Source organism: Trichechus manatus, unplaced genomic scaffold (genome assembly GCF_000243295.1).
Source record: "Trichechus manatus latirostris isolate Lorelei unplaced genomic scaffold, TriManLat1.0 scaffold00002, whole genome shotgun sequence".
NCBI lineage: Eukaryota > Metazoa > Chordata > Mammalia > Sirenia > Trichechidae > Trichechus > Trichechus manatus.
The window spans coordinates 16,152,385-16,177,139 of record NW_004443938.1 but is presented as its reverse complement, the minus strand read 5'-3'; the positions used below and the strand labels follow the sequence as shown (position 1 = coordinate 16,177,139).

At 42.9% G+C, this 24,755-nt stretch overlaps 1 protein-coding gene across 1 annotated transcript in view; it reads left to right on the top strand.

The window, feature by feature from the left end:
* The window catches only part of TIAM2 (TIAM Rac1 associated GEF 2), a 136,192-nt gene that overhangs the window by 2,455 nt on the left and 108,982 nt on the right, over positions 1-24,755 (top strand). Inside the window, exons 2-4 of the mRNA XM_023728900.1 lie at positions 3,679-4,114; positions 13,102-13,274; positions 16,086-16,310. Coding sequence (XP_023584668.1) covers positions 3,679-4,114; positions 13,102-13,274; positions 16,086-16,310 — 834 coding nt within the window. The remainder of the gene's footprint in view (positions 1-3,678; positions 4,115-13,101; positions 13,275-16,085; positions 16,311-24,755) is intronic.

Here is a 24,755-nt window from a genome sequence, read left to right as displayed (position 1 = left end):
CGTTGAGGGTCTTCCTCTTTCTCGCTGACCCATAAAAAACTGTTGCCGTTGAGTTGATTTCGGCTCTTAACAACCCTACAGGACAGAGTAGAACTTCCCCATAGGGTTTCCAAGGCTATAGTCTTTACAGAAGCGAACTGCCACATCTTTCTACCACAGAATGGCTGGTGGGTTTGAACTGCTGACCTTTCGGTTAGCAGCCAAGCACTTAAACACTGCGCCACCAGGATTCCATGATTTAGAGCACAGACACCCTGAATTTTTGGCCGAAGTAAATTTAAACCCTCACATCTCTTGGAGGGCTGCATTGTTGCAGATAATTTCCACACAGAAGTAGTGGTTCTCACTCTGTTATGAAGGAAAAATGTCTGGTAAGGATTGATAAGATGTGAGTTTGGTACTTTCCACTGGAGGGTGAGAAATGGTGATCAGTATTCCTTTAGCTCCCTAGGAGCTGAGTGCCATGTCTTCAGTGATCGAGTTCCTTTAGCCATTACTGTGATTATCTGACTGGGGTAATGGGAAGCACATGACTTGCTGTGCATAGACAACATGACCCCTTAGTTTCACACCCATCACACAGTGATCAGGAATTCCAGCTGAGCCTATTAAGAAATGTGGGAACCAGTAATAAAAAGTTTACTTTCAAAAGGCCCCCTTTTTTTTTTTATTGTTGTACTTTACGTGAAAGTTTACAATTCAAATTGTCTCTCATACAAAAATTTATACATACGTGTGACCCTAGTTGTTCTCCCTATACTGTGACAGCACACTCCTCCTTTCCACCTCGGATTTCCTGTGTCATTCAACCAGCTTCTGACCCTCTCTACCTTCTCATCTTACCTCTGGACAGGAGCTGCCCATTTAGTCTCATGAATCTACTTGAGCTAAGGAGCACACTCTTTACGAGTAGCATTTTATGTTCCATAGTCTAGTCTAATCTTTGTCTGAAGAGTTGGCCTTAGGAATGGTTTTAGTTCTGGGTTGACAGAGAGTCTGGGGGCCATGCTTTCTGGGGTTCCTCCAGTCTCAGTCAGACCATTAAGTCTGGTCTTTTTACTAGAATTTGAGTTCTGTACCCACTTTTCTCCTGCTCCATCAGAGACTCTCTGTTGCGTTCCGTATCAGGGCGGTCATTGGTGGTAGCCGGGCACCGTCTAGTTCTTCTGGTCTCAGGCTGATGAAATCTCTGGTTTACATGGCTCTTTCTGTCCCTTGAGCTAATACTTTCCTTGTGTCTTTGGTGTTCTTCATTCTCCTTTGCTCCAGGTGAGTTGGGACCAATTGATGCATCTTAGATGGCTGCTCGCTAGCTTTTAAGACTCCAAACGTAAAAAGGCACTTTTCTGTTAGCCTGAAAATTAGTTATTGGCTATTAGAATTTTAGATAGAAAGTGCTAGAAATTTATTAGAGACTGGGAAGGTTCATGTCTGTGTATAAGAATCAATGCGAAATGCTAAGATGCAATCTTTTCCCATTTGTTGAGGAGGAAAACTGTTCTTGCTTTGCTAAAGCTGAACATTTAAAAGTTAGCACAGCATCTTGAAATCTCTGTCTTGTGAGGAACAAGGTGAAGACTGTTTATAGGTCAGATTTATGATGCTTATGAGCTGTTTTCTGGCATGGATTTGCTTGTTTGGAAATGGCCTGTTATGACTATTGCTGGCTATCAGAGGTAATCCCAATGTTTGTGGACTGTGAGTCCGAGAGTCATTAATGGCTAAAATGATGTTAACAGTGGCTAAATGAGATGTATTCCTTCACCCCCTAGGATTTTCGAAGAGCCACACAAAGTGACAATTAAAAAAAAAAAAATGCTTAAACTATTTAGAAAGTTTTCTGTTTAAGTGACTCACGGTAGCTAGCTTATTTGCTGTATTATTGCATAAGCATCAGTGTATGTGTAAATAAATATCACTATGGGATGTAGTATAAACACAAGTGGGAAATAATATTTTCATTAGTAATTGCTATGTTGGGCTTGGTTGTTTGCAGCCCCTGGGTATCTGGAAGCAATCTTCAGTCACCTGATGGGTTTCCTACAAAATGCAGCAAGTAATTGCTACTTGATTTCTACATGAAGTTTCTGAAAAAAAAAAAAAAAAAGCCCTTTGCACAGTGGAATATTCAAAATAAAGTCTTGAATTGGTGATCTTGATTCAGTTTCCCCTTCATTTTTATTTCAGTGGATAAGGAAATAGCACCTGAGCAAACCTGAGTGAGGTGAAACTGAGTGTATTTCACAATCTCAGCAGAGTTACCTTAATCGAAGTTTGGACTATCAGTGAGTTTGAGCCAAGTTAAGATCACTTCTGCTGAATATATTTAGCTTCTGCTATTTATCAACAAATGGCCTGTATGAAAGCTATTGTTCTTGGATGACTAGGCTTCTAATCTAGACCCTAGAGGAAACTTCCGTGTTTTCAACCCTGTGCATGGTCAGCTCAGTGTTCAGTGTATTTTATCCTCAAAGGCGGAAGCGGTTCACGTAAAAATATTAATTTTATTTAAAGCTGCCTGTATCTGAATTTGTGTGGAATAGTTATTAATGTTGAGTATCATATTTTTGGTGTCCTGGTTGCCTAGAATAAAATAGATATTTAAATAAATGGCTATAAGTGAATGAAAGGATTTCCCATATTCACTGAAGAATATTAATTATGGGACAAAGCTACAGTTACTAGCCAGCACTCTTTGTGGATAAGGGCTCCTAGGTGTATGCTCTTTAGTATCTGAACTGGATGCTGTGCATCCCAAAGTGTAGACCTGGGCAGTTGGCTAGAAACTCGCATTTACCGCATTTACCATGGGGAAAGGAAGAAAAGACTGTGGGGTTTTGTGTAAAAAGAACTGAATCTCTACTTTCCTCCCCAGGCTCCTGGAACCAGTGATTTTCTAATTTAGTTTAAAATGATCCAGGAGGAAAAGAGGCTGCAAGAACACAAATTCTTCCCTGGAAGACACTGATTCACAGTTAGCAAAGAAATATAATTCTAGAAATTTTCACTAACTTGTTTTAAATACACTGGTTAATTTCTTAATGCTAATCATAGGTTTGGTGGTGCAGTGGTTAAGAGCTCAGCTGCTAGCCAAAAAGTCGGCAGTTTGAATCCACCAGCCACTCCTTAGAAGCCCTCTGGGGCAGTTCTACTCTGTCCTGTAGGGTCGCTATAGTCAGAATCAACAGCAACAGGTAAGCACAGGTTTGTTGTTAGCTGCTGTTGAGCCAGCCCCCGACTTATAGCAGGCTCATGCACAAGGGAACAGAACATTGTCTGGTCCTGCACCATCCCCATGAGCAGTTGTAGATCGAACGATTGTGATCCACAGGGTTTTCATTGGCTGATTTTCAGAAGTCGATTGCCAGGCCTTTCTTCCTAGTTCTTAGTCTGAAAGCTCCACTGAAACCTGTTCAGCATGAATTAGAATATTTAAAGGTATTTTATTTACCTGTTTAAGGATTGATACCACTGGGAAAGTTGGGTTGGACAAAACTGTTTCCAAAACTCTTTCTGGTGTTGAGACTTGATGATTAGAGGTGTATTTTTGTTAAAAGAATCTTGTTTTGCAGCATCATTACTAGGAATGAGCAATATTGGACGTATGCTTGTGGCGGAAAGGGGACATGCTTTGGGCCTACGGAACCTCTGATTAGTGGTTGTTTGCATTGCCCACAGGAGCCCAGGTCCAAGGAGGGCAGTGACTACTTTGACAGCCGCTCCGATGGACTGAATGTGGACACGCAGGGGCCCTCCCAGGTGTCAGCTTTACTGTGGTCAGGGGGCTCAGCGCAGGTCTTGCCTCAGAGGAGCGAGTCCACGAACGCGATCGGCAGCGATCCCCTGCGACAGAATATTTACGAGAATTTCATGCGAGAGTTGGAAATGAGCAGGACGAACGCGGAGAACGTAGAGACATCCACAGAAACGGCCGAGTCCAGCAGCGAGTCCCTCAGCTCCCTGGAGCAGCTGGATCTCCTCTTTGAGAAGGAGCAGGGTGTGGTCCGCAAAGCTGGGTGGCTCTTCTTCAAACCCCTTGTCACTTTGCAGAAGGAAAGAAAACTCGAGCTGGTGGCCCGGAGGAAGTGGAGACAGTACTGGGTAACACTCAAAGGTAAGCACGTCATAGAGTCATGAGGGGCCGCTGGAAACACTTCCTCAGGCTAAACGCTTGTCTAGAAAATGCTAACGAGTCTGCATCAGTTTGAGTTAATACGAAGGGATTTGATAAAGAATCTTACGGCATAAACAAAAAAAAAACCCAAACCCATTGCTGTCGAGTTGATTCCAACTCATAGCGACCCTATGGGACAAAGCAGAACTGCCCCATAGGGTTTTCCAAGGCCGTAATCTTTAAGGAAAGTAGACTGCCACATCTTTCTCCTATGAAATGGCTAGTGGATTCGAACCGCCGACCTTTCAGTTAGCAGCCTAGCGCTTAACCATTGCGCCACCAGGGCCCTTCTCGTATGATATGCTTTACCACAAATGCTTTCTCAAATATTGATAGTATTTTTACTGAGTATTTATATATGTAATTCATTTTAGTAAATAATGATCGAATTTAACAGTCATCACTTATTTATAGGATTGTTAAGGAGCCCTGGTGGTGCAGTGGTTAAGCACTCGGCTGCTAACCAAAAGGTCAGCGGTTTGAACCCACCAGCCGCTCCACAGAAGAAGGATGTGGCAGTCTGCTTCCATAACGGTTACAGCCTTGGAAACCCTATGGGACAGTTCTACTCTGCCCCACAGGGTCGCTATGAGTCGGAATCGACTCGACGGTAACGGATTTGGTTTTAGATTGGTACCATTGTTGGATGCATTTCCTGTATCTGGAAAACAAAAAAGGAACAAATAAGTAAGCAAATGTAGCTTAGTTATTTGGCGTGTATATCCTGAATTTCACTTTCTGCACACAAACTCCAGAGTGGTGTCCTCCTTACCCAGCTTGTATCACTAAGAATAACATGTGGATTGTTCAATCTGTGCAACTCCAGCCTTTATGACATAAGAAAGTCTAATTGTTATCATAAGAAAAAAAGTGGGATTTTTTTTATGTAAAGGAAATAGAAATGAGTCCAAATAATTGTTTAAGAATTGTTTTATTAAGATGATAAAAGTTTTTCGCAAGTCTTGCCACTTAAAAATTAGAATTGCCTCGCTCTCTGTGGATGTATAGATTTGAAGCAATCTGAGTATCCTGTGAGGAAGCAGGAGGGCTCTAAATCAATATAGCATTGATTGGTACAGAGATAAACAGAAAGAACAGCCTCACAGCCCCTGACAGTCTGCACAGTCCTCCCGGAGGAGCTGAAGGTGCTCAAAAGTCAAACCTCATTATCGGGTGACACCCTGCCTTATCGCTGGAGAAAAGCAGAAATGTGACCCCAGTCTGCGACAGTAGGTGTGAAATGCCCGGAGCCCTCCACGTGGCTCCACTCTAGCTCTCTTTTTCTTTCTAAGTAAAAACAGAGGCACACCCAGCCTGGTAGTCAAGGCCTCATTTGTGATCACCATAAGCTCTTGTGGCTTTTGTCTTCAAGGAACACCTTCTTCTAGCAAACTGGAGGGTTTATGAAACCCCAGGAACCAACATCTCCCGCACAAGACGTCCATGTATTGCATGCATATTGCAGTATGTCTTGCGCATGTTGCATGCATCTTTCCCAGCGCTGAATCTGGATCCTGGGGAATGTTGTGACTAAGGAAGGCAAAGGAGTTTGTCAATTTTTGTATACCGGGGAGGCAGGCTCTTATACTAAGTGACAAAAGATGTGGACGGTTAGAATGACGGGTTGAATCTAGCAAGATAAAAGTTAGACGGGATAAGTCAGTTATGCTTTTCAGTTTAAAAATCGATGAAGTCATTGGTTAGAGGACACGGTGTTTCTTTTGATAGCGGCGGGATGATTTGGGAATGCACAGTGGTCATGGTTGCACAACATGATGAACATAATCAGTGTTACTAAATTGTGCATGTAGACATTGTTGAATTGGAAAATGTTTTGTCATATTTTTACCACAATAAAAAAAAAAAATCAACTAACCACCTGAGTGCAGGATAGGGAGATGTGGCTGCAAAGTATTAAAAGTGAAAAAGATTTGGAGATTTGATTTGCAGGCCGTTCATAAGGCGTTTCTAATGTGATGTGGCTAAAATCAAAGTAGATGTGATTTAAAAGAGTGAATGTGGGGCTATATCATTAGAGATATAATGTTTACTGCAGAGGAGGTGATAGTCTCTCCCCCCTCTTCCCTTGTCAGAGTTGGCTGTTTCTTTCCTTGTGGGCATGATATTGCAGGAGATTTGTAAGTAAACAAGAAAATGATTCTTGAAGTGGTTCTACTGGATGTATCTCTGCCCGGAAAGGAGAATGAACATATCCCCTTGTGGGAGTGAGTGTCTGGAATTTTTGTGGGATCACGGTCTGAAGCTGCCTTCTACTTGCATGATATTTAGAATGGATGCACTCTACTCCACAATATATCATGTGTCCATTTTGTTTTTAAACATAAAAATCATTTTTTTTAAATCGAGACTTTGGGACATTGTACCGTGGTTCTTTTATGGCTTTGAAAACCCCAGCTGTACATCCCCACGGTGGTGGAGGTGATGGTGTGTTAACCATATCCAGTGTGAGAAGCAGGGCCATAGGGGACCCCAAAGGGATTTGGAGTTACGCCACGTGGAGGACTGCGTAAGGCTCTAGGAATATGTAGCCTTGAGAAAATAAAGAGCCGGGGTGAGAGTGAGGAGCAGTCTTGTAGAAGAATCACTGACTTTATTCTGGTTCTCCAGAAATTAGACTAGAACCAATAGATAGAAGATAAGCTAATTCTGAATCAATGTTTAAAAACAAAAACCCACGAGAATTAGTGCTGTTGGCAAATGGAAAGACGTTACCTTCTCTGATTTCCCTGAGACTGCAAACAAATGTGCAGAGCCAAGTGACCACTTGTTGGAGGCTTCCTGGGGGAGATTCCGGCGTGTATCACCTAAGGATTGGAGGAGTGAATCTCTAGGTTCCAGTAGTCTAGCCTAGTAGGTATACCACCTATATTAGTTGGGGTTCTCCAGAGAAAGAAAACCGAGGGGATATACATATATATGTATGTATATACATGGTGACTCATGGTGACCCCATGTGTGTAGAGTAGAACTGTACTCCATAGGGTTTTCAGGACTGTGACCTTTTGGAAGCAGATCACCATACCTTTCCTCTGAGACACTCTGAATGGGTTTGATCTGCCAGAATTTGGCTAGTACTTGAGCACTTAACCATTTATGTCACCCCGGGAATTTGTGTGTGTGTGTGTGTGTGTTTATGTATGCGTGTATGCATGCGTGCGTGCATGAGAGAGAGAGAGAGAAATGTTTATTTTAAGAAATGGACTTACACGATTAGAAACTTAGGCAGGATGTCTATGTTGAAGTCTTTGAGGCCAAATCCTTCTCTCTCTGGAAACTTCAGCTTTTGTTCTTAAGGCCTTCAACTGATTGGATGAGGCCCATCCACATTATGGAGAGTGAACTGCTTTACTTAAGGCCAACTGATTTAAATGCTAATCAGGTGTAAATACCTTCACAACAACATCTAGACTGGTGTTTGACTAAACAACTGGGCACCACAGTCTGCCCAAGCTGACACATAAAAGTAACCATCACACCAGGAATTTTTGGCTGCTGAGTTCAGGGGCAGAGACGGTCCTTGGTTGCCTTTGATCATTACCAAGACTTGCATTTCTGCCTGTGTCCTACTGTCTCAGCACTTGCTTGTAAAACGCTTCAAGATGCACAGATAAAGGGTGCTTTGTAAGTGTAAATGTTATCAAACACACATTCCTTCGCTTCCTTTACAGCCAACGAAAGGCATGTGATAAAAATGTTTTTCCCCAGCATAACCTTTTCCATGTGGCTTCTGCACCTCTTTCCTCTGGGAATTCAGTATGTAGAGTTCAGCTTTTTTGGCTTAGAATCAAAGTTGTAATGTTTGGACTTCACTATTTGGTTTAATCTTAGTTGAAAACATGTATGTGTATATGTACACACATACACATTTAAGCAGAATTTTTAAATTATCCTTGAAGTATCTGTATAAATAAATTGGCAGCAGTGTTCTGGAGAGAGCAGTTTTTAGCAAACCATCTGGTTACCTACCTAGATGGAATGTATAGGTATGCTAAGGCACACCTAGGTTTTTTTAGGTCTCAGAGGATGTAATAAATAGTCAACAGGGTTAATTCTGCTTTCCATTTGTCTTTTCCAGTGAGTGGTTTACAGGGGACTTCATGGCTCAAAATATACAATAGGCTGACTCAGGTGCAGTTTCAAAAACTAAAAAAAAAAACAACCTGTTGCCATCCAGTCAATTCTGACTCACAGCGACCCTGTAGGACAGAGCACAACTGCCCCATAGGGTTTCCAAGGAGAGGCTGGTGCATTCAAACTGCCGACCTTTTGGTTAGCAGCCGAGCTCTTAACCAGGTGTAGTTTCAGAAGGAAAAAAATAAAACCTATTGCCATCAAGTCAATTCCAACTCATGGCGACCCCATGTGTTACAGAGTGGAACTCCATAGGGTTTTCTTGGCTGTAATCTTTACAGAAGCAGATCGCCAAGTCTTTCTTCTTTGGCACTGCTGGGTATGTTTGAACTGCCAACCTTTAGGTTAGTAGTCGAGCGTTTATGCTACCCAGGGCTCTGGTTTCAGGAAACGAGTTCAGAAAGTAATTCTGGGCACTGGTGGCTCTACTCTGAGAGAGGCTAGTAGCAGAAGATGTGAGAACAAAGGATGTCAGAGAAAAGGCGGATCTGAGGGAAGACAAACACTAATTGCTCTCCTTCCTCCAGTAATATTTCTACGAAAATTACCTCTTCTATTAATGTACACCCAACTGCTACCATAAATAAGAGCTTTCACTGTCCGTCCTCCAGTCCAACACCAGGTCCTGGCTGGGAGCAGACAGGGATGACGGCTGCAGCCCGCTGGTTGGTTGGTGGCAGGCAACTTTACTGATGCTGGTGCTAGGAAACTTTACTGATGTTGGTGCAGCCCCTCTCCATCCACCGCAGAGCCCCAAGATTAGAGACACAGTGCTCCTTTAGGTTAATTTTGATGCAACAGATTTAAAACTGAGTTCCTGTCCTTTAAATTCAATAGCAACCAACCTCTCTGTGTTGCTACATCCTGACTTGGCTCTAAAATGAGACGTCCTGTTGTGGTTTAAGGCTTCCATGTGGGAGCTCCAGGCTGTTGTAGATAACGTGTTGGGTTTGGCAGCATCCTGGCATCTGCCCAAGGTTCACGTTCATTTCCTCTGTGTCATGGATTGAATTCTGTCCCCCCAAAAATGTGTGTATCAGTTTGGCTGGGCCATGATTCCCAGTATCATGTGGTTGTCCTCCATTTTGTGATTGTGATTTTATGTTAAAGAGGATTAGGGTGGGATTGTATAACTCCCTTACTAAGGTCACATCCCTGATCCAGTGTAAAGCGAGTTTCCCTAGGGTGTGGCCTGCACCACCTTTTATCTTACAAGACATAAAAGGAAAGGAAGCAAGCAGAGAATTGGGGACCTCATACCACCAAGAAAGCAGTGCCAGGGGCAGAGCGCATCCTTTGGACCTGAGGTTCCTGCGCTGAGATGCTCCCAGACCAAGGGAAGACTGATGACAAGGACCTTCCTCCAGAGCTGACAGAGAGAGAAAGCCTTCTCCTAGAGCTGATGCCTTGAATTTGGACTTGTAGCCTACTAGCCTGTGAGAGAATAAATTTCTCTTTGTTAAAAGCCATCCACTTGTGGTATTTCTGTTATAACAGCACTAAATGACTAAGACACTCCGGATGTGATGATTCCAGCCATCACTGTTGGGAAGCTGGGAAGCGAACGTACACCCACTGGGGAGAACTTGGACTTGAGCCCAACTGACTTTGCTTGGTCACCTTTACCTGGTCCTCGTGTCCCCCATCAGGGCAGCTGCATACATAGCAGTGGTGTCCAACAGGCCTTCCTTAAGAGAAAGATTGGGATCGTTGTGTCTAAGTGCATCCCAAACCAAAGTTGATTCCGACTCATGGCATCCGCATGTTTGTAGAGTAGAATTGCCCCATGAGGTTTTCATGGCTGTGACCTTTCAGAAGCAGATAAGCAGGCCTTTCTTTTGAGGCAACTCTGAGTGGACTCAAGCCACCAGTCTTTCAGTTAGCCGTCAAATGCTTAACCGTTTGCGCCACACAGGGACTCCCTAAGTGCCTCAGTGGCTGGAAGAAGAAATTGGCTTGGACCTGCAGGAAGCAGCCCTGGCCATAAGCCTCTTGCTCTTTTCCCTTGTTCTTCATTGTTTCCATCAGCCGCATAGTTAGGATGGATTTTGTTTGAGGGGAGGAAAGCTTTCAGTGTTTCTTAGATCGTAAAGTATGATCATAAAGAAAACGCTGTCCCAGCAATGCTGTTACTGGAGACTGAGCTTGATGCAGACATTTTTTTCTCCTAGATGTCTCAGCTGCCCTGGGTTGCGTAATATAAACTTGTTTATTTACATCAAAATTTACTTTTAAACTTAGAAATGAAACTGCCAAAGGTAAAGTGATTTTTAAAACATAAACTTTTATGGAAATCCCTGGGTGGCATAAAAGGTTAAGCGCTTGACTACTAACCGAAAGGTTGGCAGTTCGAACCCACTCACAGGTGCTTTGGAAGAATGGCCTGGTGATTTGCTTCCGAAATGTCACAGCCTTAAAAACCCTATGGAGCACAGTTCTACTCTGCACACATGGGGTCGCCATAAGTAAGAGTCCACTCTGTGGCAACTGTTTTTTTTTTAAATTTATGAATGATGGTTCATCTAGTAGACCCCATTCATTTACACTGCGGGTGAAAGCAGGCTGCCATTTCTTTAATGTCAGTATAAAAAGTATTTGCAAAACACATGGGTGGTGACCATCTCATTCATATCTGTAGGCTAGAGCTCAGCACATAAATGCTAAAGATTGTTGGATGAAGGTTGTAAGGCTGTTAAACCTATGTGAGAGAACATACTTATGAGCACTTTAGAAGCATTGATTTGCTTAAAAATTGTGTCTAATGATTATAAGGCATTTCTAATTATCAAAGCAGATCCTAATAACTTCTGCCTGAAATACTTTAAAGCTATGCATTTGAAAGCACATACAATGAAATTTGTGAGATCTGGAACTCGCTGGGACTGCCTTATTTTTCTGGGTCTCACAAGTTTTCCACAGGGTACAGTCTTAGCACTTTTCTGTCACTCTCTATTAGAAAATATTTGAGTTTTCTTTCTCCTACAGGTTTCTGCCATACATAGTTTCCGGCTTTCGCAGGTTTTACTGTATAATAGCATTTATATAGAAATATTTCAAAATTCAGGCATATTTTGCCTCATGTCTTCTCCCTTGGTCTAAATTAGTAACATTATGTAGTATTTCCCATCACTGTGAGATAAAATATTAAATATTAAGTTCTTTCACATGGTATCTGGAGATTAAACAGATTTGTTTCTCATGAATGGCAGTGTTCCCCAGGCTGACTCAGTTTCTAGTTATCACACATTCTAAGTGCAGACATTAGTTAATGAATCTGGGCTTTCCTTCCTTCTTCCGCATTTGGATCTCTCAGGTAATGCCGTGTTGTACTTCAGAACAAGGGCTCTGGAGCCAGAGTGCCGGGTTCAGATCCCTGCTCCACCATGTTCTGCTCTGGGACCTGGGCGAGTTATTTATTCTCTCAGGTTTCTCATCTGTAAAATGGGGTTAATAACCACTCTTACTTTATAGGGTTGCTGTGGGATTAAATGAGCCAGTGCCTGTGAAGTACTTAGAAAAGTTCCTGACCCAGAGTATCTTGTCAGGCTTCTCTAGAGAAACAGAACCAGTAAGATGTGTGTATATGTATGTATATATGTGTACGAATGTATATGGAGAGAGAGAGAGTGATTGACTGATTTTAAGGAATTGGCTCATGTGCTTGTGGGGGCCTGACAGGTCCAAAATTAGTAGTTCAGGTGATAGGCTGGATTCCCTGCAGTCTTATGTCCCCCAAATCCACAGGCCAGGCAGTGGGAAGAGTGGTGGGTGAGGAAGTTCTGGGAAGATGCCTGTCTTAGTCATCTAGTGCTGCTCTAACAGAAATACCACAAGTGGATGCTTTATTTTCTCACAGTCTAGTAGGCTAGAAGTCCAAATTCAGGGCGCCAGCTCCAGGGGAAGGCTGTCTCTCTCTGTCGGCTCTGGAGGAAGGTCCTTGTCCTCAATCTTCCCCTGGTCAAGGAGCTTCTCAGGCGCAGGGACCTCGGGTCCAAAGGACGCGCTCTGCTCTGGGCACTGCTTTCTTGATGGTATGAGGTCCCCAACTCTTTGCTTGCTTCCCTTTCCTTTTATCTCTTGAGAGATAAAAGGTGGTACAGGCCCCACCCCAGGGAAACTCCCTTTACATTGGATCAGGGATGTGACCTGGGTAAGGGTGCTGTTACAATCCCACCCTAATCCTCTTTAACATAAAATTATAATCACAAAATGAAGGACAGCCACAGAACACTGGGAATCATGGCCTAGCCAAACTGATACGCACGTTTTTGGGGGGACATAATTCAGTCCATGACAGTGCCTATTTATAGTCTGGAAGCAGAATACATCATTAATAAAACTCCCTTTTTGCTTCTTAAGGCCTTCACCTGACCGGATGAGGCCCACCCACCTCATGGAGGGTAATCGGTGTTACTTGAGGCTAGCTGATTTAGCGCCTGTAACTGCATCATGACAGGGTATATATAACTGCATCGTAACTGAGAGTGTAGTGTAGCCAAGCCGACACATAAAGTTAACCATCACACAGAGTAAACAACAATAAACACTTGGTGTTGTCCTTATGGATATTGTATTGACAACAGCCTCTCATTTTCATTTAAGTTAATACTAATATAAGGAAATATACTTCAGACACTGTCTTTTCCTTCTTCACCACGTTTCTGTTCATTTTATGTCTCATTCTGCTTTTCATTGGCCGCATCACTTGCCTTCTCATTCCTTTACTCGATCCTAAGACAGGTGACAGGATGGTATCTTGCCTCTCTTGTTCACAGGCTGCACTCTACTGTTTTATGAGACCTATGGCAAGAATTCCACGGACCAGAGCAGTGCGCCTCGATGTGCTGTGCTTGCGGAAGACAGCATCGTACAGTCTGTCCCAGAGCACCCCAAGAAGGAGAACGTGTTCTGCCTCAGCAACAACTTTGGAGACATCTATCTTTTCCAGGTACTGTTGCTGCTTTGTTAAGTGTAGGGTTTGAGGGGATGGTGGGTGTAACAGAAATGCTTTTACACTATTAGGATGAGAAGGAGTAAAATGGAAAAGGCAAAACTTTAAAAAGAGTAAAAGCTTAGTTGGGGGCATTGGTGGTGATTCCGTGGTAGAATTCTCACCTTCCGTGCAGGAGACCCAGGGTTGGTTCCCCAGCCAATGCACCTCATGGGCAGTCACCACCCGTCTGTCAGTGGAGGCTGCGTGTTGCTATGATGCTGAACAGTTTTCCGCGGAGCTTCCAGACTAAGATGGACTAGGAAGAAAGGCCTGGTAATCTACTTCCAAAAACCTGCAAATGAAAACCCTGTGGGTCACAATGGTCAGATCTGCAACTGATCATGGGGATGGAGCAGACCCAGCCAGTGTTTTGTTCCATTGTGCATGGGTTTGCTATGATTTGGAGGCCAATGGGCTGCAGCTAACAACAAAAACAAGAACAACAAAAGCTTAGCTTTTGGATTTTGGCTTAAGAAAGAGGCGATAGATGACTAACTGCCAGACATATTGGGACCATCACAAATTGATTCATTCATACAGCAAGCAATACTTGGGTGCCCATGGAATGCCAGGCTATGGCCCATAAGAGGCCCTTCAGGATACAAAGAGAAAACATTTATGACCCCCGTTCTGGAGTAGCTCACCATCTAGTGAGTTCCATGTTGAAATTCCCAAAGTTGAAGCTTTTCTCACTGAGAACATGCCTAGAAGAGGCTTAGGCTGTTCCCAAGAATCTCAGTGGAAGTTCAACAAGATTTTCTATGAAAAGCCTCATAAACAAAGGCCATAAGGTCTAATTTGCCTGGGGAAGTGGTCTTCTGAGATTAAGATTTAGGTTATCTGCTGTTACAACGTTTAGCAACTTTCTAGCAAATGAGAAGTTGTAGACTGTGGTGGTACCAAGCTGTTGGAGTTGGGGCAGGATAAAGTTTGGGTATGGTTCTACTGTTGAGTATATATGTCATCTTGGAGCACTTATTAAAACTTCTCTGAGCTTCAGACCCTTCAACTTGTAGGATAATAATAGCTTATAGAATTGCTTTAAGGGTAAATAATATAATGTGCAATGTATTAAGTGCTAAAGAAATTCTAGCTATTATTATTGTTAATTATTAACTCAAGAGAAGTAGGGGTGATATCCAGGAGGTTAAGGGTGCTTCTTGATTGCCTTCCAAGTCAACCCTAGTACTGTGTGTAGGGAGCCCTGGTGGTGCAGGGGTTAAGCATTTGGCTGTCAACCAAAAGATCAGCAGTTGAAATCTACCAGCTGCTCCTTGGGAACTCTATGAGGCAGTTCTATTCTGTCCTGTAGGGTCGCTATGAGTTGGAATTGACTCGACGGCAATGAGTTTGCTTTTTCTGGTACCACGTGTAGACTATATGTAACTGAAAGTTCATGGAAAACCTCATAGGTCCTAGATTCAGGTCTTTGCAAAAGTTGGTCCTTGATGCCCTCTGGAGCCCTTCAGAACAACATGGTGTTCTCAAGGCTGACTTTGTGAATCTAGAATTCTCCAAAGGGTTCACTGCAACAGGGTTTCCCGGGACAAGTACAAGGTAAGCCCTTTGGACCTCTAGCCTTACTGCTGCCCCCAAACTGACTTGACCTACAAGAGTCAAGGCTTGGGATTTTATTTTCCTTCCTGGAAATCTCTTAACAGAAAGGTTGCTTAAAACTTTCCATAATGCTTTCAAGCACAGTAATGAATTGAGGTTAATCTGAATTGTGGGAAAGGTACATACATTAGATTAAATCTACACGGACTTCTTAGAGGTAAGTGTGATGTGAATATTTTATTTTGTGATTCAGGCAACATTTCTTTATTACTAAGAAGATTCCCCAGTAGGTCCTATTGATCATCCCAGAGGCCGATTGGATGATCTATCCCATGGCCGAATGTGTGTGGTTATTTCTGGACAAGAAAATGTAAGCTGCTTTTCAGCCTGCCTAGCATTGTACATCTTTGTCCATCCTACTTCATTCAAACTTTTTTCTTGTTTTTAAAGTAAAATATTTTCTTTATATGAAGATAATATATGATCATTGTGTCAAATACATGAGGTACAGAAGAATACAGAAAGAAAAATCATTATCCATAAATCCAGTATCCAATATTCAGTGACAACTATTTTAACGTTATCATGCACTTCTGTCAGTATTTTTTCAGTTGATTTTTTCAGAGCTGAGGTCATGTTGGAGACGTAATTTTATGTCTAGGTTTCAAAATGGAATATTTTTGGTCCTAGTATTTTCTCATTCTGTTAAAATTATGACAAAACAGTCTTCTCGAGCAGCTTACTATAGCTGTAAGTGGCTAGGCCTCGTTTTCTTATCATCCCCCTCTTGTTGGCTATTAGCTGGATTCCAGTTTTTCTTTTCATTTTACTTGGGGTCACGTGAGTATTCTGTTCTGCTCTCCATGCTCTCTTGAATCCCCTGGAGGTAAGGAAACCTGAGAGACTTGAGTTGAGTGGTTGTGTGTGTTTTTGAAATTAAATACAATTGTTATGAAGTGAAGAGTCCCTGGGTATTACAAACAGTTAATGCACTTAACTGCTAACCAAAAGGTCGGAGGTTTGAGTCCACCCAGAGGCACCTTGGAAGAAAGGCCTGGCAATTTGCTTCTGAAGATTAGCCATTGATAACTGATTTATGAAGTGAAGTTTCTTCTAAGGTGGTGCAAGTCAGTGTCAGCTTGCTACTTTGGAGACAATTTCCAACAATTGCAAATTAGTTTTTTTTTTTTTTTCCCATCTTATGTTTAGGCCACTAGCCAGACAGATCTGGAAAACTGGGTCACTGCCATACATTCCGCTTGTGCGTCCCTTTTTGCAAAGAAGCATGGGAAAGAGGACACCGTTCGGCTCCTGAAGAACCAGACCAAAAACCTGCTTCAAAAAATAGATATGGACAGCAAGATGAAGAAGATGGCTGAGCTGCAGCTGTCCGTGGTGAGCGACCCAAAGAACAGAAAAGCCATAGAGAACCAGGTACGACCTGCCAGAGTGCTTTCTCCCATTGTGCTGGCCACACACAGGCATTGAAGGTAGGCTCAGGTTGTGGTGGTGACTTTATACCTGTGGGGGACATAATTTATGTGGCTTCTTATTTCAAAGACCGGTAGTCCCCGACTTAGAAAGGATTCAAGTTAAGACAAACCATATTTACAACCACCTTTTTTTTTTGTGTGTGTCTTATTGTTAGTATACGTACCACTACAGTGTTGCAGCATATAATTTATTGATGTTATCATTCTCATGCCAATCCCCCCAGACAAATAAAGATCAGATTTATAAAGATACTGACAATTAAAGGCAATGATAATGAAAACTAAAAAATAAGAAAAGAAAAAAAAAAGTAGTCAACTTATACCAGAACCAACTTACGATGGAGTCGTCAGAACGGAACCTCGTCATAATTTGGGTACTTTGTTGTTGTTAGGTGCCATTGAGTCGGTTCCATCTCATAGACACCCTGTGTGCAACAAAATGTGACACTGCCCAGTCTTGCGCTTTCCGCACAATCGTTGCTACGTTTGAGCTCATTGTTGTAGCTACTGTGTCAGTCCATCTCATTGAGGGTCTTCCTCTTTTTCTCTGACCCTCTACCTTACCAAGCATAATGCCCCTTTCCAGGGACTGGTTCCCCTCTGCTAACATGTTTAAAGTACATGAGACAAAGTCTTGCCATCCTTGCTTCTGGCTGTACTTTGTCTTCCAAGACAGATTTGTTTGTTCTTCTGGCACTCAATGGTATATTCAGCATTCTTCTCCAACACTGTAATTCAAAGGCATTAATTCTTTGGTCTTCCTTTTTCATTGTCCAGCTTTCGCATGCATATGAGGTGATTGAAAATACCATGGCTTGGGTCAGGCTCACCTTAGTCCTCAAAGTGACATCTTTGCTTTTAAACGCTTTAAAGAGGTCTTTTGCAACAGATATGCCCAATGCCATTTGTTGTTTGATTTCTTGACTTCTGCTTCCATGGGTGTTGATTGTGGGTCCAAGTAAAATGAAATCCTTGACGACTTCAATCTTTTCTCTGTTTATCATGATGTTGCTTATTGGTCCGGTCGTGAGGATTTTTGTTTTCTTTATGTTGAGGCGTAATCCATACTGAAGGCTGTAGTCTTTGATCTTCATCAGTAAGTGCTTCAAGTCCTCCTTGCTTTTAGCAAGCAAAGTTCTTTGATTTGCATATCACAGGTTGTTAATGGGTCTTCCTCCAATCTTGCTGCTTTGTTCTTCATATAGTCCGCCTTCTTGGATTATTTGCTCGTAATGCAGATTGAATAAGTATGGTGGAAGAATACAACCTATAGTACGAGTCCTACCTGTACTACAAGCTGAAATCTTTGCAACGTGGGTGACAGTGATTTGCTTTACCACTCTTGGGTGCTGTTTATATATTAAAATATTTTGCGGCCAAATCTTTTTTCCTAACATTGAGTGGTTCCTTCTTGCCTCGCTGATTCTCTCATGTATTTTCTCTGTGAAGAAGAATCCGTATGATAAAGCCACTAGAAGATTAGACAGGTAAGATTCTAATGCAAAGGATGGATTTGGAAAGAGTGGTTCAGTATAACATAGCTATTCCCGTGTCTGGATTCCTGAAAAAAGCCCAGTATTTTTTTATTTATTTATACCAGATAAACTGCTAAAAAGAATGCTTTCTCTGGTAGTTCCACATTCGTATAATAGTTAAATAACCAGTTTCTGTGCTGTTGACATTTTAGGGAGGATAAACCACCAAAAAACAAAAAACAAAAAACACCAAACCAAACTGGTTGCTGTTGAGTTGATTCCAACTCATAGCAAGTCTATAGGGCAGAGTAGAACTGCCCCCTAGGGTTTCCAGGGAGCGACTGGTGGATTCCAACTGCCAGCCTTTTGGTTCATAGTCATAGCACTTAGCCACTGCACCACCAGGGCTCCTTAGGGAGGATAAGCAGCTTTTTAATCTTTAGTTTGCTTTGCTCAGACAATCTCAACACTTAGTCAGAAATTTCTAGCATTTCTGGGGGATGCTGCTTCCTGGGAAACAGACTCTGAGAGGGAGATTTGCCTGTGGAGATTTTCTTGGCAGTGCTCCTAGGACCAACACCTGTAAGGGAGTGAGGGCGCTTGCATTGTGACACATTTGCAGCAGAGGCCTCAGCCCATCCTGCGGGAGCTCTGAACATAGGGGGACCCTTCAGAGTGGTTCTGCATCAAGGCAAAGGGGCCCCAACTTTGTGCCCCCACATCACCAGTCATTGGAGTGGGCTGTACCCAGCTAGAGGCTGTAACTTTGATCAAGGCGTTCCCAGAGAGGGCTTTGGTGATGAGCCATCAGCAGCTGACACTGAATACAGCCTGGTTAAAGAATGCCTGGATCTCCAAAGGGGGATCTGGGTGGTGCACTACAGTATCCAGTACGACCCTTCCCAGTCAGGTGCCCAGTGATCTGGGGACTTGAATGAAGAATAGGGTGAAGATGAGTTATGTGTTCTTGAAATTTTCGTTCTTCTCACTTGGTAAATTATTACAGAAAGGCTAGGTTCCTAAACAAAATTCCAAGGTGACAGAACAATTTGGATTCTCTATGATTTATTATCAGTCTTGGAGGAAGTACAGCCAGAATGTTCCTTAAAAGCAAGGATTATGAGTCTCTGTTTTGCCTACTTTGGACACGTCATCAGGAAATACCAGTAGCTGGAAAGGGACAATTATGTTTGGTAAAGTGAAGGGTCAGCAAACATGAGGGAAACCCTCCCTGAGGTGGACTGGCACAGTAGCTGTGATAATGGGCTCAAACACACTAATGATCGTGAAGATGGTGCAAGACCAGGCAATGTTCTGCTCTGTTATACACAGAGTCACCATGAGTCAGAGCTGACTTGATGGCAGCTACCGACAATGGGGATTTATTAGAAAGCAGTTTTACCTGTAGTGTTTCACTTAAATTACAGATTAAATGGCACATTATCCAACTTCTATTTATATCTAAATGTTTAACCTTTGTTTAGAATTTTTTTAATTGCAGCTTTATGAAGAGCTTAGAACATGCAGAAAGATATTTCTGGCTGGAAATAGTAAATGGATCAAAGGCATGCATTCAAATAGTATGTCTATGATACATTAAGAGTTTGGAATATATCAGTTGGCATTAGTGAAATAACCAATTATTCCCACACTTCCTCCTTCTTTAGTATTTCTAAACGATGGTACAATTGAGGCAAATCTTCTCACTGTATCTTTATCAACCTTTGCTTCTTTTTTTTCTCATATCCTGTGATATGTTCTTCCTTCTCAAATCTTTTCTCTCTTATTTATTTTTCTAACTTCAAATATTGATATACCTAACAGATGCACATAGCTTCAAGAGATACAAAGCATTATAAAATAGGGATGTTGTTTCTAAGAAATGTATAATTTAGTTGAGAGGCAAGCCATGTAAACTCTAGCCTTCAGTATGGATTACACCTCAACCTAAAGAAAACAAAAATCCTCACAACTGGACCAATAAGCAACATCATGATAAACGGAGAAAAGACTGAAGTTGTCAAGGACTTCATTTTACTTGGATCTACAATCAACACCCATGGAAGCAGCAGTCAAGAAATTAAAAGACGCGTTACATTTGGGCAAATCTGCTGTAAGAGACCTCTTTAGAGTGTTGAAAAGCAAAGATGTCACCTTGAAGACTAAGGTGCACTTGACCCGAGCCATGATATTTTCAGTTGCATCATATGCATGCGAAAGCTGGACAATGAGTAAAGAAGACCGAAGAAGAATTGACGCCTTTGAATTGTGGTGTTGGCGAAGAATATTGAATATACCATGGGCTGCCAAAAGAATGAACGAATCTGTCTTGGAAGAAGTACAGCCAGAGTTCTCCTTAGAAGTGAGGATGACAAGACTTTGTCTCACATACTTTGGGCATGTTATCAGGAGGGACCAGTTCCTGGAGAAGGACATCATGCTTGGTAAAGTAGAGGGTCAGCGAAAGAGAGGAAGACTCTCAAGGAGATGGATTAACACAGTGATTGCAACAATGGGCTCAAGCACAGCAATGATCATGAGGATGGCACAGGACTAGGCACTGTTTCGTTCTGTTGTACACAGGGTCTCTGTGAGTCGGAATGCACTCGATGGCACCTAACAACAACAACAAAGGACATTCTCTTGTTGCTAGGTGCTGTCCAGTCGATTCTGATTCATGGTGACATGGCGACCCCATGTGTGCCAAGTAGAACTTTACTCCATAGAGTTTTCAAGGCTGTGACCTTTTAGAAGCAGATCGCCAGGCCTGTCTTCCAAGGCACCCCTGGTGGGTTTGAACTGCCAGCCTTCCAGTTAGTAGTGTAGCGCTTAACCATTTGCACTACCCAGGGACTCCTGTCTAACTACTAGCCAAAACCCTTTTTGCTGTCCTGTTGATTCTGACTCACAGCGACCCTATAGGACAGAGTAGAACTGCCCCATAGGGTTTCCAAGGCTGTAAATCTTTACAGAGGCAGACTGGCACATCTTTCTCTTGTAGAGCAGCTAGTGGGTTCGAACTGCCTACCTTTTGGTTAGCAGCTGCATGCTTAATCACTGGGACACCAGGGTTAAATCTATATGGCAAAGACTGCTATACACACATCTACACTGTACTCCCCTGCCACCTTCACATCTGTGTATGATATTCTAGCAAGTTCTGGCCAATCAAGTATAAATGGTTTACATTAGGTGACAACTGGGTAGTCATCAAATGCTGTGATAGTTCAGAGGGTTGAGCTTGTACTGTGAGAGTTGAGGAAATGGAGACAGCTTCCTGAAGGAATGGGCACACGATTAGGACCTTAAAGAGTTGATAAGAGGTGTGGAGATGTGAAAGACATTCTAGGCTGGGAGGAGGACGGAGAGCATGGAAGGACAATGGGAAGGTGGAAGTAACAAGGTGACTGGGACTCCTGAGACACTGCAGTCGGGGGTTATATTGGGAAGTGGTGAGTAGCTGGTGGTTAGGTTGGAAGGTGCTGGTGTAGCGTTTTCTGGTCTTGAGTGTAAGGCTTAAATATAAGGTTTATTTTATCTTCTACACCCAAGGGACCCAAGATAGGTTTTTACGTTGGGAAAAAGCACGATGAAACCTTTGGAAGGTTAATCAGGCAGTGGCTTGGAGGACAGATTGAAGTGGGGAAAGGTAGTCAGTGGTAGGATGGGGATAGTCTGTGTGCAATTATGGGGACCTGGTCTAGAATGATAAGGAGCCCTGGTGGCCCAGTGGTTAAGCACTTGGCTACTAACTGAAAGGTTGATGGTTGTCGTAGTCATCTAGTGTTGCTCTAACAGAAATACCACAGGCGGATGGCTTTAACAAAGAGAAGTTTATTCTCTCACGGTCTAGTAGGCTACAAGTCCGAATTCAGGGCATCAGCTCCAGGAGAAGGCTTTCTCTCTCTGGCAGCTCTGGAGGAAGGTCCTTGTGATACATCAGTCTTCCCTCAGTCTAGGAACATCTCAGCGCAGGAACCTCAGGTCCAAAGGACTCACTCTACTCCCGGCCCTGCTTTCGTGGTGGTGTGAGGTTCCCAACTCTCTGCTTGCTTCCTATTCCTTTTATCTCTTGTAAGATAAAAGGTGGTGCAGGCCACACCCCAGGGAACTCCTTTTACATTGGATCAGGATGTGACTTTAGTAAGGGTGTTACAGTTCCACGCTAATCTTCTTTAACATAAAACTACAATCACAAAATGGAGGACAACCACACAATACAGGGAATCATGGCCCAGCCAAAGTAATACACACTTTTTTCGGGGGACATAATTCGATCCATGACGGTTTGAACCCACCAGCTGCCCCGTGGGAGAAAGTTGTGATGGTCTGCTTCTGAAAAGATAACAGCCTTGGAAACCCTATGGGGCATTCTACTCTGTCCTATAGGGTCGCTGTGAGTCAGAATCGACTCAACGGTAACGGGTTTCAAAGACTTGGGTCTAGAGTGATAGAGTGAGTTAGTTGCTGTTGAGTCGATTCTGACTCATGGTGACTCATGGTGTGTTATAGTGTAAAACTGCTCCATATGGCACAGTGGTTAAGAGCTTGGCTGCTAACCAAAAAGATCAGCAGTTCGAATCCACCACCTGCTCCTTGGAAACCCTATGGTGCAGGTCTACGCAGTCCTATAGGGTCGCTATGAGTCGGGATTGACTCGGTGGCAGTGGGTTTTAATCTTAATGGAAGGAGGTCGCCAGGCCTTTCTTGAGAGGTACCACTGGGTGGGTTCGAATTGCCAACCTTTAGGTTAGCAGTCAAGCCCAAAACCACAAGGTGGGGTTGAGCCACCAACTTTTAGGTTAGTTGTTGAGCAGAAACCATTTGTGCCACGTAGGGACCTTACAGTGATAGAAGAGAAGCTTAATACTTTATATGAAAAATATATACCAGACTGCATCATTTTTTATCATTCTGTAGAATCTTAAAGATAATATCATACACTTCTGAATTGAACAGAATATACCATTTATTTAAATAGTACCTGGTAGCAAGCTACAAACTACAGACTAGTTTTAAGGAGGAAGAGAACGGGAAGCTGAAACTGCCAATGTCAATGTAGGGGTGGGTGGAAGGGTGTTTGACAAGAGCGCAGCTGCTGCCCCTGCTGAGGAGGCGCTGCAGGTGGAGCGATCTTGCTGCCTCTGTCCTCACCCTCCTCTGTAGTCAGAAGCCTCACCTGCTCAGATCTGGGAGGAAGGGTTCAGGCCCTGAGAGGGAGAGGCAGTTTCTGTCTGTCTACACTAGAGGGGTGAGATGCTGTGTCTAGGTTATATGACAAATCAAACTTTAAGGAGGAGACATGGTTATTCCAGCATTTCCTTTGTACCACATCTCACCTGTGGTTGTAAATTTTTGGGATCCAATGAGCAGTGTCTATCATCAGACGTGCAAGTCTTGGATTCAAGTGTCTCAGTGCGCCGAAAACAAAACCAAAACCAAACCGGTTGCCGTTGAGTCAATTCTAACTCATAGCAACCCAGCGCAGAACTGCCCCATAGGGTTTCCAAGGCTGCAGTTTTTCTGGAAGCAGTCTACCACATCTTTCTCCTGCAGAGCGGCTGGTGGGTTTGACTTTTCAGTTAGCAGCTGAGCACTTAACCACTGTGCGACCAGGGCTCTTTTTGTCTCAGTGTACAGGGCACCCAATCAAACATCTCATGCTAGTTGTAATGGAAAGAAGTATGATTTTAGCTCTTATCCGTTCTCTAAAATTCAGCTGCAAAGCTATATTTTAGAACTTTGCAAGGGATACCCAGCTTGGAGTTTTCAGGTCTTTCTCCAAAAAACCAAACCCGTTGCCTTTTAGTTGATTTCAGCTTACGGCTACCATATGTGCTTCGGAGTAGAAGCTCTACAGGGATTTCAAGGCTGTGACCTTTCAGAAGCAGATCACCAGGCATTTCTTCCATGGCACTGCTAGTGGGTTTGAACCACCAGCTCTTAGGTTAGCTGTCGAGTGCAAACCACATTTTTGCAACCTAGGAACCATTTCAGGGCCTTACATATAGTCCAATGTTTAGGACCGGAGGATGAAAAGGGAAATTCGGTGACATCCTGGCCTTTTTTTCCTTTTTTCTTTTCCCCTCTTTGTTGCCACAAGAAGACCTAGAAAACATTTAAATTTAAAAAAACAAACAAACAAAAAAACAGATCATTAAATGCATTTTATTCCCTTGCCCAAAGTTAGTGAACTTATGATGTCACAGTTGGTGCTGTTTTTTGCCTGGGGGTGGGTAGGAATTGCTTGAACAAAAACCACTGTAGGAATCCAAGGTTCTTCAGAAGGCAGGTGCCTGAAGGGATGGCCTTTTAAGGGACTGAGGTAATTATCACTAGTGGGCCATTATACATTCTTTGGCTGAATTATGATGTTATTTATTTTAAGCACGTTGTCCTAGTAAGAACTTTTCACTTTTTCTGAAAATTCATCATTTCATTTCTTCCCTTTCCATCCTCCTGCCCTAACCCCTTCTTGCATCCTCCCCATTTCTAAAACCCCCTTGTCGCTCGCCCCACCCCTGCCCCTCCCGCACTCACCTTCTCATATTGTGTTGTTGCTCTTGTTAGATGCTGTCAAATCTATTCCGATCCATAGTGACCCCATGTGACAGAGTAGAACTGCCCCATAGGGTTTCCTAGGCAGTAGTCTTTACGGAAGCAGATTGCCATATCTTTTCTCCCAGAGAGCCGCTGGATGGGTTCGAACTACCAACCTTTCAGTTAGCAGCTGAGTGCTTAACAGCTGTGCCCCTGGTGCTCCTTTCTTCTCATATTATTCTTGTGAATTTCTGGTAAGAAACAATTTGGACCAATCTTCAGAAATTCCACCTGAAAATATTCTAACCATATCTGCAACTTTTTTTTTTAGGTTGTAATGTAATCGTATTTTCGCAAAGGATCTTGATAAC